Source organism: Podarcis gaigeae (genome assembly GCF_964106915.1).
Source record: "Podarcis gaigeae genome assembly, chromosome: 16".
Lineage (NCBI taxonomy): Eukaryota > Metazoa > Chordata > Lepidosauria > Squamata > Lacertidae > Podarcis > Podarcis gaigeae.
In genome coordinates, this window is record NC_139693.1 from 21,986,496 (window position 1) to 22,003,302 (window position 16,807).

Consider the following 16,807-nt stretch of genomic DNA (forward strand, 5'->3'; position numbering starts at 1 on the left):
TTTTGAATTATGGTGCTGGAGGAGACTCTGCAAAAAGATCAAACGCATCCATTCTTAAGGAAATTAGCCCTGAGTGCTCACTGGAAGGGCAGATTGTGAAGCTGAGGCTCCAATACTTTGGCCACCTCATGAGAAGAGAAGACTCCCTGGAAAAGACCCTGATGTTGGGAAAGATTGAGGGCACAAGGAGAAGGGGACGACAGAGGACGAGATGGTTGGACAGTGTTCTCGAAGCTACCAGCATGAGTTTGACCAAACTGCGGGAGACAGTGGAAGACAGAAGTGCCTGGCGTGCTCTGGTCCATGGGGTCACGAAGAGTCGGACACGACTAAACGACTAAACAACAAGTATGCAGATACTATGAGAACACAGGCAGTCTGGAGGGTGGCAACACAAGAAGGGGCCTTTTCCGTGGTGGCTCCCTGCTTGTGGAATGCTCTCCCCAGGGATGCTTGCCTGGTGCCACTGCTACATATCTTTAGGTGCCGGGCAAACATGTTCCTTTTTAATCAGGTCTTCAGCTGTTAAACACTGATGGCTTTTGGGCAAGGGTGGGATGCTTTAATGCAGTTTTTTTAAAATAAAATAATAAAATAGAAAGGAATTTTAGACTTTTTTTAATGCTGGTTTTAATCTATATATGTGTACATTGTAAGTTACTTTGAGTTGCCGTGGCAAAAAAAAAGGTGACTAATATATTTAAAAAATACCACCGGGAGTAATTGTTAAGGCTCCCGTATTCTCTTCACAAGGAACTGATCCTGCTAGGATCCTGGTACTTAGGGAAATGTAATGCATTGCCGCTACCAGGTTAACTGCAGAGCGCGGGATGCACCTGGACAGTATGCGCAACTCCACATCCCCACCAGTTCTTCCTTTCCTGGCTTTTTTGGCTACGGTCCAACCCCTGCCATACCTTTTGCTCAAGATGTGCCCTGCGTAACGACACCCTCTGCTCCAGCTTCTGGAGTTCCCGCTCATGCTGTGCTTCCGTCTGCATCTTGATTTTGCTCTGATAGGCATTCAGCAGCTCCATCTCTTGCTGAAGCTGCAACCGCAGGGCCTGGCATTCCGCTTCCTGAGCCTCATCTAGCCGCAGCTGGGGGTGTAAAAAAACCAACAAAATCATTTACAAAGTTAAGGGCGCTTGCTGGTCAAATCTGCTCTAGGGTTGGGCACAACAGCAAACACACAACAACAACAACAGCAACAGCAACAACAACAGTTGTTTAGGCAGTTCGTGAAGACGCATGCCCCAAAGGGGGTGCAAATGCAAAAAAGTTCCGATTGAAATGGCCAGCATAGAACATACAGTACATACTGTGTACTGTAATCTGGGGAAGTAAAGTTAAAGTTGGGCCCACTGCCTCGAGACTACAAAGCTCCCTTCCTGCCATTGGCCCACAAACCCCTTCTGCCCCTCTGAATGAGGTCTGTACCCAGCATGTCTCTCTCTTGCCATCTCCTTTCACCCCCTTTCCCACTAAGTCCCTTTCTCTTCCACTGTATATAGACCACAGATGAGGAGCCTGTAGCCCTCCATAAGCTGCTCAGCACTCCTGTTTCTTTCATACACACACACTCTTTGCTTTTCATTCCTTTCACCTTGCATGGAGTTTCAAACATGCCCATTACACCTGGGCTTTCACCGCTCCCAGTCTCCTTTCCCTGCCTTTCTGCCAGGCTTCTGCTGCCTTCTCACAGCTCTCCTTTGGCCATCCTGCCCACACAGCTTCTCCTGCATCTAGAGCCACTTGCCTAGCGGCAGTCCTTCCAGCGGCCACGAAAGCAAGTCGGTCTTTTTTTTATCTCCCATACTGCAGATGGGGAAGGGATGAGGCTGAGAGAGTATGACTTGCCTGAGGTAACTGGGTGAGGTCATGGCAAGAGCTAAGATTCATACTGGAAACCTCCTGGCTGGCAGCTCAGTATCTCAGCCACTATGCTACTACACCAGCTCACAGCCTGTCATCAACGTTTCTTGGCACCTGCTTTATTCTCCCAGAACTTAAAAGTGTTTCTGAACACTCCAAGGTATGCCATGAGCTCAGTCAAAAGGTGTTTTCCTCATCACCCCCCACCAAATCCATTCATGCTTGTTTCAGAGAATCACAGAATTGGGAAGACCTCAGGGGTCATCTAATCCGACCCCCTGCGATGCAGAAATCTTTCACCCAATGTGGGAATCAAACCCACAACCCTGAGGTTAAGAGTCCCATGCTCTACCCACCGAGCTATCCCTCAGGGCTTGGTTATCCTGAAGGTATCTGGCTATTACAGCTGTGTGCAACTGGGGCTTTAAACTTCACATGTGCACATACCAATGCATGCAATCTGAAAAGATTATTTGATCATCGGCGTGTAAACCTGCTACAAACAGGCTCGACAAGGATTGCACATGCTGTTTAGTTGTTGTTTTTGTTTTAAATTAATTTGAAAATAAAACCAGGAAAAGGAAAGGGGAAAAGAGAAAGGAGGGGAAATGAAATAATACTAAGGAAAAGGAAAGAATAATAATATGCAAATATTACTAAAAACAACAGCAAACCGCCATCAGTTCTCACCACAGGTAAGGTGACCACCAGTGCTTGTTAATATTTTGAAGAGCAAAAAAGAGGATGCTATGATGATTCTCATTTTAAATACCCCTACTATATGTAGGCTATAGAAGCTGTGATATATTGCTGAGGGAGGCAGAAGAAGAGGAAGGCAAGCCTTCAGCATCTAGTTATGACTATGTCTCATCCAGAAAGTATAGCAAGAGACATTTTGGCAAATTTTCAAAAAATCCACCGACAGAAATTTTACCCTGAAAAAGAGGATGTGTCCTGGAAAAAGAGGACACATGGCCACCCTAATTAATATGGAACCATTTGAGGGGTGGGTGTGTGTGTGTGGAGCCCAGAGCTGCCCTCACCGCTTGCGATGCCATCATCTCATTGATGCTCTGCTCGTACTGCTCAGCCAGGATGGCAAGCTTCCTTGTCTGCTCGTCCTTCAGGCCTTTCAGAATAGTTTTGTGCTCACTCTTTGGAGTCACTTCCAGCTGGTGGTTCTTGAGTGCTTTATACTGCTTGGTTTGCACTTTGCAAGTGTCCTGGAACTGCTTCTTGATCTGCATTTCCATGGCCTGCAATGGGAGGCAACAACTCTGGGTGAGGTTACACGTGGCTATTTAAACATCATCGTTATCTGCATATCCCTATACGTTATTTAAGAACGGTACAATATTCATGCAGAAGCTTTACATTAAAGAAAATGTAACATCCCTATAATGGGCAAATTGTGCGCGAGAGAACCACGCCTCTCTCGCAAGCTGCATTCTCCACGAAACTATTGCCTGTCTCCAACCCATGTCTCATCATTTCAGCTATTTGCTATTTATTGTGTGAGATAATTATCTGCTTTTTCCCTTTCACGTGGAGAAGAGCAGTTACCAGATCCCATAGAAGGCAGGGGTGCCAACTTAATAAAATATCTGGGGGGCAGGTAAGCACATAATTGATCACATAATATTCCACATGCACACTATTTAAATGACAATGCCCATTAACTGGGGGGGGGGGGCTGGTCCCTTCAAATATTTGGGGGGGGTGTGCGCGAAGGGACCTCGCTTCCTAGGAGTTGGCTCCTATGATGGAAGGTAACTGTAAGTGAACGACTCCTGAGCTACTGACACCAGTAAGTCTTTCTCTGCTGAATGAATATATGAACAGGTGCCAAAATGGTGGAATGAATGTGCTAACAGCACCAAACACCAGGGATGGGGGAACGTATGGCACTTCAGAGGTGGCTGGACTCCCATTTCCCCACCTGCATAGCCAATAGTCAGGGATTATAGGAACCGCAGTCCAATGACATCTGGGAGACCAGATTCCCCATCCCTGCCACACACACATGGAATTAGCGGGGTGGCTGAGGTCAAGCAGTTGACTTTGCACCGCTTATCCCTATATCCCAGCTAGACCGCAGCCCTCGCCTAGTTACTAACCTTCAGGTTTTTGGGCTGCTGCCGCAGTTCCATGACATGCTTCCTGTGCAGCTCCCGCTCCCGCCGCTTGTTGTACTCCAGCTGGTTCTCAAGCTCCGTCTGGTGCTGCAGCCGGATCAAGTCCATACGTAGCTTCTGCAACGTGTGCAGCTGCCTGTATTCTAGCTCGCGCGTCGACTCGTCGTGCCGGATTAGCATGGCGTGCTCCATCTCTTTCTGCGTTCTCTTCTTGTTCAGTTCCTGCGTGGCATAAGGGGAAGGGGTCAGGTGCGATCCCAAGCGAGGCAGCAAACCCCAATTTCTCATGCGTAGTAAAAAAAAATGACAATGTTTTTGACTGACAGCCTAGTGTCCACGGCTCTCGGGAGACTTGCAAAATGTTTTGTTGGACTGAACTAAGGTCCACGTAGTCCTGCATTTCTGATATTAGTCAGACAGAAACTTTGGGGAACTCAAAAGTAAGGTATGTGATTGCTGGATTCCCCTTCCTGTTTGCCCCCAGCAGCTTGCACTGAGAAGTTCCTTGTGCTAAGAGCCACTGACAGACCTGCTTCTCCACGAGCATACCTACTCCTTCTTGAAAGAGAGCTAAGCCAGTGTGCGAACTTGCTGTGTTTATTCCACATTGTGTGAAGAAATGTGCTCGTTGCCTCTGCTGCACCTACTTCCTACCTGCTTTGTTGGGGGCTTGCAAGAGAGTCCCAAAGCAAACCTGCTCCTTCTCTCCACGATGCCCGTGCATCTTTTCTGTTGTGGACTTCTGCAAACTGGCCAGTAGGTGGCAACCGGGAGTAACATGAGCTCTGTTTTACAGCCAGGATACCTGTAACTTGTCACTTTGGACACTTTTCACTGAAGAAAATTCAGCCTGTATTCCTTTTTCCTTTTCAACTATACAACTGTGGTTGGTGTTGCATATGGAGAATAAGCATTTTAAGAGGGACTCCCATCAACGATGCTGTTTAATCAGAAAGGTGGAGAAACCATTTAAGGGACTTGCGAGCCACTATTAATGTTCCGCCTAGCCATCAATGGCATTTTTTAAAAATTTCTTTTTTTACAAAAGTGTGCCATTCCACTTTGGGGGTCATTATAGAACCTTTGTTCCTGTGTGTGTTTTGATACATAAAAGAGCATTCTCCACCCTTGTATTCCTAACCTTTAGTCCACCAGTCATCACTCTCTAAACCAGAACCCCGGGCCACACCCAGCCACATCTTTCGCTTGCTTCTCAGTTCCTTGGGAGATTCTGCCCTCTGAGTAACAGAGAAGAGCCGCTGACAAAAGTTTCAATGGACATGCTCTCAACACAGCTGCATATCCACCACACACCCTTGTTTTCATGCCATCATTCCCCGCCCAAATCCATTATGCAAAGCAAGCCCCCTCCCTCCCCTTCCAATGATTCAAGTTCAAACAAAAATGCTGAGAGCGGGTGTTTGCATCCTACTTCTTTCGTTCATTTCCTTTGAATGAATCCTAATTGCTAGGTGTGCCATAGTGATGCAGCCAAATCTATTACCCAGAATGGCCCCTCTTCGCCCAAAGGTTCTGACAACTGACAGCTCTAGTAGTTCTGTTCCTGGGATCGGTTTTACAATCCTATGAAGATATTCCTCATATAAAGGAGCACAAATCCAGCCGGCTGCTCCCAATCTTATAAGCAGGTAGTGCCAAAGCAAACTCCAAGCAATTATTCTGCTGCTGAACCAAAGATGGAGAGACGGGGTGGGGAAATCATGATGTGGTCCCAGATCACTGCCACAGGATCCCATTCGGAATGTGCCAAGCAACAAGATACTGTAGTATTTAGCAAGCTTTGGCCCTTCAAATTCAGATCATAGAACTGTAGACTGGCCTCAAGGAGTTATCTTGCCCAAATCTTTACAATACAGGAATCACAGCTAAAGATTCCCTGACAGATGGCCATCCAACCTGTTCAAAAATTCCGATGAAGGAAAATCCACCACCTTCCGAGGTAGTCTGTTGCACTGCCAAACAAGCTCACATTGTTAGAAAGTTCTTCCTATGCAATATGCTAGGAGCTGAATGTGGGCTTTGTGTGTGATATCTTAAAAGGTAAAAACTGTGCAACCCGTAAAGCTGGAAAAAAGCTGGAAACTGGGGGAAAAACATGATTTTGCATGGTACAGTTTGCATTTTTCAATTCTGATTTTGCTAGTCATCATGTTGAGCAGCAAATCGCTTCCCTTCCCCCAGATATAGGCTTTCTGTCTCCTGAGGTGTCACCATGTGCTTCCAAGCATATTTCTGCAGAAATTTGCTGTTTCTTTTTAAGTGCAAGGTTAGACACTTACAGGAAGGTTAATTCCGCATCTACATTTTACTCTACGTCTTTTCTTCTGTGGAACTGGTATTGGTATTGGTATTCTGTGGAACTGGTATTGGTGTACATACAACCTGACTCCTACCATTTCATCATTTGATAGTGAAACACGAGTAAGCTTGTTTTAAATTAGAACAGCTTCATGGTGTCAGAACATTTACAAAATGAAGCCAACAGCTTCCATTTCTCTAGAATTCAAAAAGACACTTTCATGCTTTGGGTTAATAAATTAGTGCATCTTAATTATTGCACAACACCACCTAAACTCCCAGAATTTTATAAGCCAGTACGTGCTGGTAATATTGTGAAGTTGAGTTCTCCAGACATACAGCACTAAACCAGCTAAACAGTTAAGAAGTGGAAAGTTAAGTTGTGATGCTAGGTGCAAATTCAGAATACACAAATAATACTCAAAAAGATGCATGCTTAAAATGATAATTCAGTACAGATTAGTGACTTTTTTTTTTACCAGAGATTAAAGTGGTTTGCATGTTTTGATACAAATCTGGTAATGTTGTATTCTAGATTTAGTGTTAATATGGGTGAAATATTTGCCCTTTATGCCCTTGTACATAGTCAGAGCAGGATCTTTCCACGCCTATACATTCTGTTTCTCTTCCCTAAGTGCTCAAAGCATTTTGACTATGTCATCCCAAATGACCCATGCAACAACCCTGTAAGGTAGGACAAAATTATTTTCTTAATGATACTAAAATACTTGAGAGGGACTGACATGCTAAAGTCCAACTAGCAAGTTCAAGGCTGACTAGGTAGGGTTGCCATATTTCAAAAAGTGAAAATCAGGACACAAAAGTTGTTGAGCTGTTTTTGGCCAAACTTGTTGAGCTTTCCCAGACATTTCAGCAATTTCTGCTCGGACACTGCTTAAGGGGGCTGAATACTGGTTATGTCTGAAAAATTTCGGGCATACAGTAACCTTAGACTAGGGTGGCCACTTACACACTGCCAGAAAACGATGAGTAAAAATGATTTATGCTTGCATAAGATTTGCATAAATGGATAATTGCAAATTTCCAAACAATCACTATGGTTTACATAGAAATAAATTACACCCTAACATTGTACGGAAGAATGTGACTTGCGTGCCTGCCCAGTCTGCTCTCCAGTTCCTAACTGTGGATGGGCAACTTCAAGACCTCTCCTGCTCTCTCTCTTTATGGTTATTTATCTTTAAGCCAGACCTGGACCAGGCGGCCAATGTAATGTAGTCATTTAGAGTGTTGGAATAGAAACTGGGAGACCAGGGTTCAAATCTCCACTTGGCCATGAAGCTCACAGGGTGACCTTGGGCCAGTCCCTGCCTCTTAGCCTAACCTACCTCACAGGGTTGTTGTTGTTAATTCAATTTATATACCGCCCTTTAGCAAAAGATCTCAGGGTGGTGTACAACATTAGAAACGCATTACAAAACATCAATGATAAAAACATAGTAAAAAGCATACCGACAGACAGCCCAATAGTAAAACAATCATAATAATCGCAGTGGGGCTCAGATGGTGAGGGAGAGAACCATATAGGCCACCTTTAGCTTCTTGGAGGCAAAGGTGGGATACAAATGCAACAAACAAATAAATGGCTGTCTTCTGTAATGCAGGACACACAGCCACCCTAAGGCTGTCCTGAAAACTTGGGCCAGGGGATTTTACCACCTCCTGGCTCACCCTCTTGCCGCAAAAGCCCTTCACTAGGTATAGCACACATTTCTACTGAGAAGTAAGCCCAGCTGAATTCAATAAGGGCTTTCTCAAAGGTACATGTATATATTGGATTGGTTAGGCTTAGTCCATGCATGCAGCAGAATAAGGTGGCAGAAAGGATCACACAACTTCAAAATGCAGATCTAAGGGTGAATGTGTCACATATTGTTAAAATAAGAAAAGAAGCAAAACTTCCCTGCAAGTGATTTTTTTTGGGGGGGGGCACGATAGCATACAGACTACAGAGTAACCTCTGATGTGCTAAGTTTCTGCTTATTTGCAGGATTAAAACACACACACACACACACCACAATGGCAGAACTGTTGAGATAGGATTTTCTATCTGTTCTGATATACTCTACCACCTCATTCTGTTGTATGTATAGGTCAGGCTTTAGCTCTCCTTAGGCAGACTCTGCAATGACAAATGGCCATCACGAGAGAGCTGGGGTAGGATGGATGAGTGAAGCAAGTTGAGAGCACGTAGTACATCTCACACTTGCAAGCATATTGTCACTAACACCTGCGGTTGTGAGCTTCTGCCTCCCTGCAATGTGAAGAGAGCAAAAGAGGGAAACAATGAATGAATACAGAGGCTCTGTCACCAATTAATAACTTACCACAGTGTGCATGTAACCATTTATAGTGAACAAGCTGTTTGTATGGACCTCCCAAATGGTAAAGAGTATTAACATATGGTATTGAGGACAAGGTGATTGCAAGCATAGAGGCAGAGTCCATGTGGACCAGAGAGTTTACTCAAGACCTGACACCCTCAGAAGTGGGGTGGAAGGATGGAAATGACAGTAACTTCTGCCATGAACTGAGATGCAAAGATGCAGCATTAAACTATCCATATTTGTATCATAGCAGAAGGGCCACCATTCTTACATAAAACACCTAAGTGTGTCTCTTGCCAGGAGCTGAGCAGGTTACAGATTAACTGAAATTGTTGTATGTTGGACAGAAATGCCAAACAGAGTCAGATCAGTGGTCCAGCTAGAGCAGTATTGTCTACTCTGACTGGCAGCGATTCTCTAGGGTTTCTGGAAGAGGTCCTTCCCTGCCCCATCTGGAGATGGTAAGGATTGAACTTGGGACCTTATGCAGGCAAAGCATGTGCTCTACTGCTAACCGAAAGTTTTCCTCTCTGCAACACAGACACACAGAGCTGTTCCTCTTCTGGAAGCCACTTGTGCCGATTCTGGTGTAGCCCCAGCTTTGCTCCTACAGGAGGCAATGAAGGCCACCAACTTGGATGACTTTAAAAGAGGACCGGGCAAATTCATGGAGAAGAAGGCTATCAGTGGCGACTAGCTATGATGGTTATGTTCTGCCTTCATGGCTGGAGGCAGCAATGCTTCTGAAAACCAAGTCTCAGGAGTGGAGAGCGCTCTTGTATTCTAGTTCTGCTTACTGGTTTCCCATCTGGTTGGCTACTGTAAGAACAAAATGCTGGTCCAATGGGCCACTGGCCCGATCCGACAGTCAATTCTGGTGCTGTACCCCTTGATCTTGAATTATGTTGCTCATTGGATACAATTGATATGGAAAAGTAAAATTAAATTAAACAATTTTGGACTCTGCATTCATCATCTGAGGTCCTTTTTTGTGCACATCCTTCACGTGAGGTCCAGAAGGCGGGAACACAAGAACAGCCCTTCTCCGTAGTGCCTGTTTGTGGAATGCTCTCCCCACAGAGGTTTGCCTGGTGCCTTCATTATATATCTTTAGGGATGCGGGTGGCACTGTGGTCTAAACCACTGAGCCTCTTGGACTTGCCGATCAGAAGGTTGGAGGTTCGAATCCCCACAACGGGGCGAGTTCCTGTTGCTCTGTCCTAGCTCCTGCCAACCTAGCAGTTCGAAAGCACACCAGTGCAAGTAGATAAATAGGTACTGCTGCGGCAGGAAGGTAAACGGCATTTCTGTTTCCGTCACAGTGTTCAGTTGCACCAGAAGTGGTTTAGTCATGCTGCCCACGTGACCCCTAAAGCTGTCTGTCGGGAAACACCAGCTCCCTTGGCCTGAAAAGTAAGATAAGCGTCGCACCCCATAGTTGCCTTTGACTAGATTTAACTGTCCATGGGTCCTTTACCTTTACCTATATTTTTAGGTGCCAGGCGAAAATGTTCCGCTTCAAACAGGCCTTTGGCCGATTAATATTCTACAGCCTTTTAAATGTGGGAAAGGGGGGGGAGGTTATTGCTTTGCTGTTTTGTTTTACTTATGTTTTTATCCTGTATTTTATCCTCTGACCTGCCCTGAGATCTTATGCTGAAGGGCGGTATATAAACGTAACAAACCATAATAAAACAATAACAAAATTCTGACCCAGATACTACATCCTCGTTACACGAGTGTGGGAAGACTCAGCTCTTGTCAGGACAATACAGGCAGCAGGCTTCCCAGGTTGGTTACATGAACAGCATGGCATATTGACCAGTTGTCTGCATTCACCTTATATCTTCCCTGGGTATATTGGGGCAGGGTGGGAAAGGGGGGTGGCGAAGAGGAGAGGGAAGCAAGCAAGAGGTGGTACCTCCCGAATGTTCTGCTGCTCCAACTCGTGCCTCCTGATCATGGTTTTTCGCTTGAAGAAACGGCAGTTTTTGTCATAGTAGAGTCTCTGCTGGCTGAGAAGATGAGCCTCCTCTTCAGCCTGTGTGTGCTGCAGGTTCTCTTTGTGTTTGGAAATCCTCTCCTGCTTCTCCTTCTTCGGTGTGCTGTGATCCTCGTTCATCTCCTGGACATGCACAGAGGAAAGGCCAAGAAACAAAGTCATTTGTTGGTTTCATGATGGGGAGGGGTAAAAAAAACAAAAACAAAAAAATGTGATGCCTCCCCCCCCCCTTACTACCATCTGTACGAGCTTAACAGCAAACAGAGGGTCCTCCTTTGAATCCCCTTCCAAAAGGGTTTTTAAGCCCATTACCCCTCAAGATGCCCCTGCTGGGAGCTAAGCAGTTTATACAAAACATACAGGAGCTCCAAAGACGAGGGGGGAGGGAGGGAGAGAGAGGGGGAGAGAATGACTAAAAGCTCACAAAACAGGCTGGAATCAAGAGTCCAGAATCCGAAATTAGTAATCTTTGACATGAAATGGGGCTCTCCTTTACTGAACTGCAATTCCCAGAGGGAAGCCATGACAGTTAAAGTGGTATAAAACTGATAGATGTTGGAAGCGAAGAGTGCAAAGTAAAGAAAAACAGGTCAGGCCTCCTCTGGCAAAAAAAAAAAGCACTCGCTGAATGTTTGGTTCTAATTTGGTTCTAATCTTAGGCCACTTGGAAAGTTGTGGAGGGAAAGTTGTGGGGTTATTATAACGCGGCAACTTTTCCATCTCAGAAAACAGTTGCACAAACTAGACTTCAAACAGGCTTTGGCGCCAGAGAAACAACAAGTGGCTTAATCGGCCAATATAATAGCCAAGGATTTCTGCCCTGGAGCTCTACATGCCTATTCAAGAGACTTAAGTATGAAAGAGACATGTGCCGAAAGATGAACTCTGCATGTGGAAGCATGTGACTGGGAGGTGGCGCATGCAGGGATTGTAAGCCCTTTTTCCACCGCTGCCACATGCCCACAAGGTTGGGTGATTGGCTGCTGAAGTATGCCAAAGCTACTGCGTTTCTCTCCTTAACAACTCTATCGTTTTTCTTTAAAATCCCAAAAAGGACATGAGAAATGTCTACGTGTTGCCCCAGAAAATTCCTGCCCCATCTTGGCTGGTACACAGACACCACTGAGCTCGCAACTAAACAAAACTATGCCCCAACACCTTGTGGAATGAGGCACCTCAACCGGAAAAGGAGGAAATCTCATTGGTTTGGCAGAAGAAGCTGAGTGCTGTGCAGCTGTTTCCTTCACCTAAAGCTACAAAACCAGCATTTCATTCACGACTATGGACAACGCTAATCTTGTAGCATTCAGGCTGCCTCTATCAGAAATAGGATGCACGGGACCCCCAGAAGAATTTGATGTAGTGTATTTGATAGACATTATTTTAGAAACCTTTAGGACATCCCCATAAGTTACTGCAACGTCCATGTTGCAGAAGAGCTCTTGAGCCTGAGAGGCAAAGTGATTTGCCAATAGCCACTCAGTTAATTAAGGGCAGAGGTGAACTTTGAACTTTGTCTCAAAAGGTTGAATTGGGAGTGGTGCAGGAGACATGGCAAATGTCACTTCGCTATGTATCACAACTTTCAAAGCCGTTTATTTCTGGGGCCCATGGGTCATTGCCAAGGGTCTGGTTCATATGTGTGTATTTCACGTGTTATATCTCAGCTATAATCTATTTTTGGAGTTGTGAATACAGGACTCAGGCATGATAGCTGCTCCGCATTTAATAATATGGAGAACAGGAGCTGTTTCTCTCTCTGTGTGTGCTTAAGATCAGTATTAAGTGGGACGTGGAATTAAAAAGTCTATCACTGCTAAGGTTTCCCTGTGACTCTTAATGAAAACTTTCTCTCATGCCTTTTATTTCCTCAGCTACAGAACAGTAACAGCATCTGGAGGCTGGATGACTGAAGTAGTTTTGAGCCTGCACAATATATGCATTTTATGACAAGTGCCTAAAATAGACTCGTGCAGGGGAACCACAAAGGGGAAAAAAGCATTGCAGCTTAGGAAGTTAATGCAATTATCCTAAAAGCTCTTTAGCTGCAGGTATTTAGTGAAGCAGGGTTTTTTTAAAAAAGGAAATTTAAAAAAGAAGTTTGAAGTGATTTCAGAGCACAGTCCCAATTCTATCTGAAAGAGAGCATTTTGTATGGTACACTTGTTTCTAAATACAGTTTAACATATTCACAAGTGGCATTTTTAGGTGGGTACCCAAACTTAGGTGTGTGCAGAATAATAACAACAACAACAACAACAACAACAACAACAACAATAATATTTTTCTAGCCCACCCATCTGGCTAGGTTTCCCCAGCCACTTTGGGCAGCTCCCAGCAGAATATTAAACAGAATAAAACTTCAAACATTAAAAACTTCCCTAAACAGAAGCCCTTAACTACCCCCCTCAGGGAAAATGAGGACTTTATAGTTTGACTGTCAAGGACTCTGTGAAGCTTCGCTCTTCTATCTAGTACAACCCTCAGGTATCCCTTTCCACTGTGATAGACAAGTTGCAGTAGGCTGACCTATCTGTGTTGTCCTTTGATAGACTTGATTGCTTTGCAGGTGGCCAAACCCATATGAGGGATGGCACGTTTTCTATTTCCTACATATAATTTATAATATGCCTGTGTTCATAGTCCTAGCATGTACTAACCAGAGTAATTTAAACAACTGGAGGTTCAGTACAATCGTACTATTTCCTTCATTTAAAGTGGCATTGAGTGTATTGGGAGTTGAAGAACTTTCAACGCTGAACAAGGGACTTTTTTTTTTTAAGGAACCAGATGAGAGATAAAATACCCAAAGGTGAGCTGTTTGGGACATTTCTCTCAAAGAGTAAAATTTGCAAGGGATCCCACGGAAGACAGTATTTCAACCAGGAAATAAATTTCATCCTAACAGGAGCTCCATTTAGGTGTGCATCATGGTTACTCTTTAGACTGGATAGGACCTCCTTCCATGGATGTAAATGAACACCAAAAGGTCATTTAAAGGGCAGCATTATGTGGACTTCGCTTTAACTGGGTACTCAAGTCAATCCGAATTATATCTAGCAATGCCTCAAGGATATGGGATAATTAAGACACCAGAGGAACTTCTGTACATTCATAAAGCCAAGCGTACCAGATGAGTATTTTGGACAGAGAGCATGCAGTGGCCTCAGGCCACCCACTACTAAGGTTGGCATTATGAGTGGAAGCCACACTGACACGTCACTGCAGGGTAGGGGGCCTCTTTTGCTAATCAAATCTTGTCCCGCTAAAGACAAGTTTTTCATGGAATGGTAAGCCCCAATCATTCCACAGTGGAAGGTGTAAGCAAACTGGGTTGCGAAGCTCAATAAGGTTCTTCTTTATTTTTTAACTTGCCTCCTCTTAAAGGTAAAGGCACCCCTGACCGTTAGGTCCAGTCGCGGATGACTCTGGGATTGTGACGCTTATCTTGCTTCATAGGCCGAGGAGCCGGCGTTTGTCCACAGATAGCTTCCGGGTCATGTGGCCAGCATGAGTAAGCCGCTTCTGGCGAACCAGAGCAGCGCACGGAAACACCGTTTACCTTCCCGCCGGAGCGGTACCTATTTATCTACTTGCACTCTGATGTGCTTTCAAACTGCTGGGTTGGCAGGAGCAGGGACCAAGCAACGTGAACTCACCCCATTGCAGGGATTCGAACCGCCGAACCTCTGATCGGCAAGCTCTAGGCTCTGTGGTTTAGACCACAGCGCCACCCGCCTTCTCTTACATTCCTGTTTTTTCCATCTTTGCCCGGCCTTCTTGCTGATGATGTGGAAGCACCCAGAGGCAGCCATATTAGATTTATCCACCACCGCAACCTCAAGACATTCCCCCCCTTTCTATTCCTACTTCTTCCTAGGCAACATAATCCCCGCCCCCTGCCGCGTAAATCAATATATTAGGCCTCCTGGTTGTAAGGATATGCTTGAAAGTTTATGGGCAACGCTCAGTGAAATCTTGGAATCCATGAAGGAAACAAGACTTCAGTGCCCTTTATAGCTCCTAGCACCTCTCAATTAGTAACAGAAGGAGAATAAATCAGGCAAATATAGGAGATGTTCTGCATGTTTGCTTCATTTGCATAACCCATATAGCAAGTATGGAGAATCACCCCACCCTCCACCCCAGAAGACTGCATTTCCTTGGGTAAAGACTCTTGGACTGGGTTACTGCTTAGGCATTTTTGTTGGGGGGGGGTGTTATTGATATTATTTTTGTATCTTTATTTTGTATCTTTATTATGATCTTATGTGGAAATTGTTCCATTTGGTTGTGCACTTCTGGATGTTTTATTTATTGCTTATGACTACTTTTGTTGCATTTCAAATTCTGCATTTTTTTCATGCTGTAAGCCTTTTTGAGTAGAGTTTTAACTGTGGAAAGGTGGCACACGAATAATATGATGTATGTATGCATGCATGCATGCATGCATGTGTGAAAGGAGTCACATAGCACATGCTGTTGATGGGCAGGGCCAAGCCACACACAAACATCCCATCCATGCACACACCCCATTTGGACTCTCAGTTTGTCTGGCTTCCATGCTGAGAAAAGGGTTCCCTTTTCTGAATCCACAGTATGAAAGTGATTTCTTCTTCTATGGGCAGCTTGCTTGGCCTCTTTGCTGAGTAAGGAGTCTCCCAGTGGCACAGCACAGAAATGCAGGGAGTTGCCCATGGAGCAAGCAATGGCTCTCTTCCTCCTTGGGCAACCTGGCAGTGGAACACACTCCTTCTCCCCTGCTGCTGAGCTGTAATCTCCAATCAGGTGTGTTTATCTGTATGGATGTGAAACAGAGCTATCACAGGGGAGGTTTAATCTCTTTGCTTCCCTACACACTCCCTATTTTATTCTGGTCCTGCAGAGGAGTCCACACAACAAGGCAGAGGGGTGGATTCAGCACCATGGAGAACTCCTAATGAGCAACCTGCCTCTGATATGGGCTGGAAAGGAACAGAGCCCTTTGAGCCTCTGCCTCCAGTCTGCCTCTTCTTTGTTTTCCCTTCTTTTGGAGAACTAGAATTTCTTGAGGGGCAAACCTAAAGACTTTTGTTGTTATTGTAGAACTGCCTTAACTATACAGTCATACCTCGGGTTGAATGTGCTTCGGGATGAGCGCATTTGAGTTGCGCTCTGCGGCAACCCAGAAGTAACGGAGCACGTTATTTCCGGGTTTCGCCGCTTGCGCATGTGCAGAAGCTCAAAATGATGTCATGCACATGCGCAGAAGCACCGAAACGTGACCCGCGCACGCGCAGATGCGCAGACACGGGTTATGTTTGCTTATAGATGCGAACGGGGCTCTAGAACGGGGCTCCGGAACGGATCCCATTCGCATCTAGAGGTACCACTGTATAGGGCTGTATCCAACTAAGTTTGATATGGAATTGATTCAGTGAAATGAATAGACTTAAGTTACTCATAGTCATTAAGTTCAACTGGTCTACTCTGAGTAGGATTAGCATTAGATACCACCCATAGTATTTTTTTCTAAAGTGCCACTATCCGTGTTTGAGGTTCACACCTCAAGGGTGCCCAGGAAGACACAGCAACTCTGAATGTAAGGAACTCCCCTTTCTCAATGGACTCACCAAAATCCTAGCTTAAGCATACTTCAGAAGTTGTGAAAACCTCTCCTCTATCAAGAAGCACTGGTGACTTGGCTTAGGAAGCATGGGTTATTTAAAATGTGTGGCATTTCACTTCGTCTTGTTATTTATTTTAATATACTGCCTAGCCCAAACCTTTAAGAGAGGGTCAAGATTATGAGCTCAAATCAGCAATGAACAATCCATCAGGTTATTTATTGGGGAAGTTCATCAATGAAGTCCAGCCCTATGGTATTATGAGCAAACTACTGAAATAGCTTCAAAATTCTTTCACAACATTGCTATTCAGCGCATGCTTCTTACTGGCCCAGAATAAAATGCCGGAGAAGTTTTGCTTGCCTCTTTTATCTTTTCCTTGCAAATCTTGTATTGCTTCTTCTGACTTTCTAAGAAATTGGTCAGATCTCTCTTCTGCTGAGTCATAATCTGCTGCTGGAATTTCTTCTCGTCTGCTGCTGCTGCCTTTGCCTGGATGGAAAGAAAGAAAGAAAGAAAGAA

General features: G+C 44.8%; 1 protein-coding gene across 5 annotated transcripts in view; it reads right to left on the minus strand.

The window, feature by feature from the left end:
• The window catches only part of TAOK3 (TAO kinase 3), a 113,893-nt gene that overhangs the window by 3,273 nt on the left and 93,813 nt on the right, over positions 1-16,807 (minus strand). For all 5 annotated transcript variants that reach the window (XM_083717095.1, XM_083717093.1, XM_083717096.1 and 2 more), the window contains 5 exons: positions 16,649-16,777; positions 10,599-10,802; positions 3,993-4,232; positions 2,919-3,131; positions 918-1,100 (listed from right to left, as the gene is read on the minus strand). In XM_083717095.1, coding sequence (XP_083573221.1) covers positions 918-1,100; positions 2,919-3,131; positions 3,993-4,232; positions 10,599-10,802; positions 16,649-16,777 — 969 coding nt within the window. The remainder of the gene's footprint in view (positions 1-917; positions 1,101-2,918; positions 3,132-3,992; positions 4,233-10,598; positions 10,803-16,648; positions 16,778-16,807) is intronic.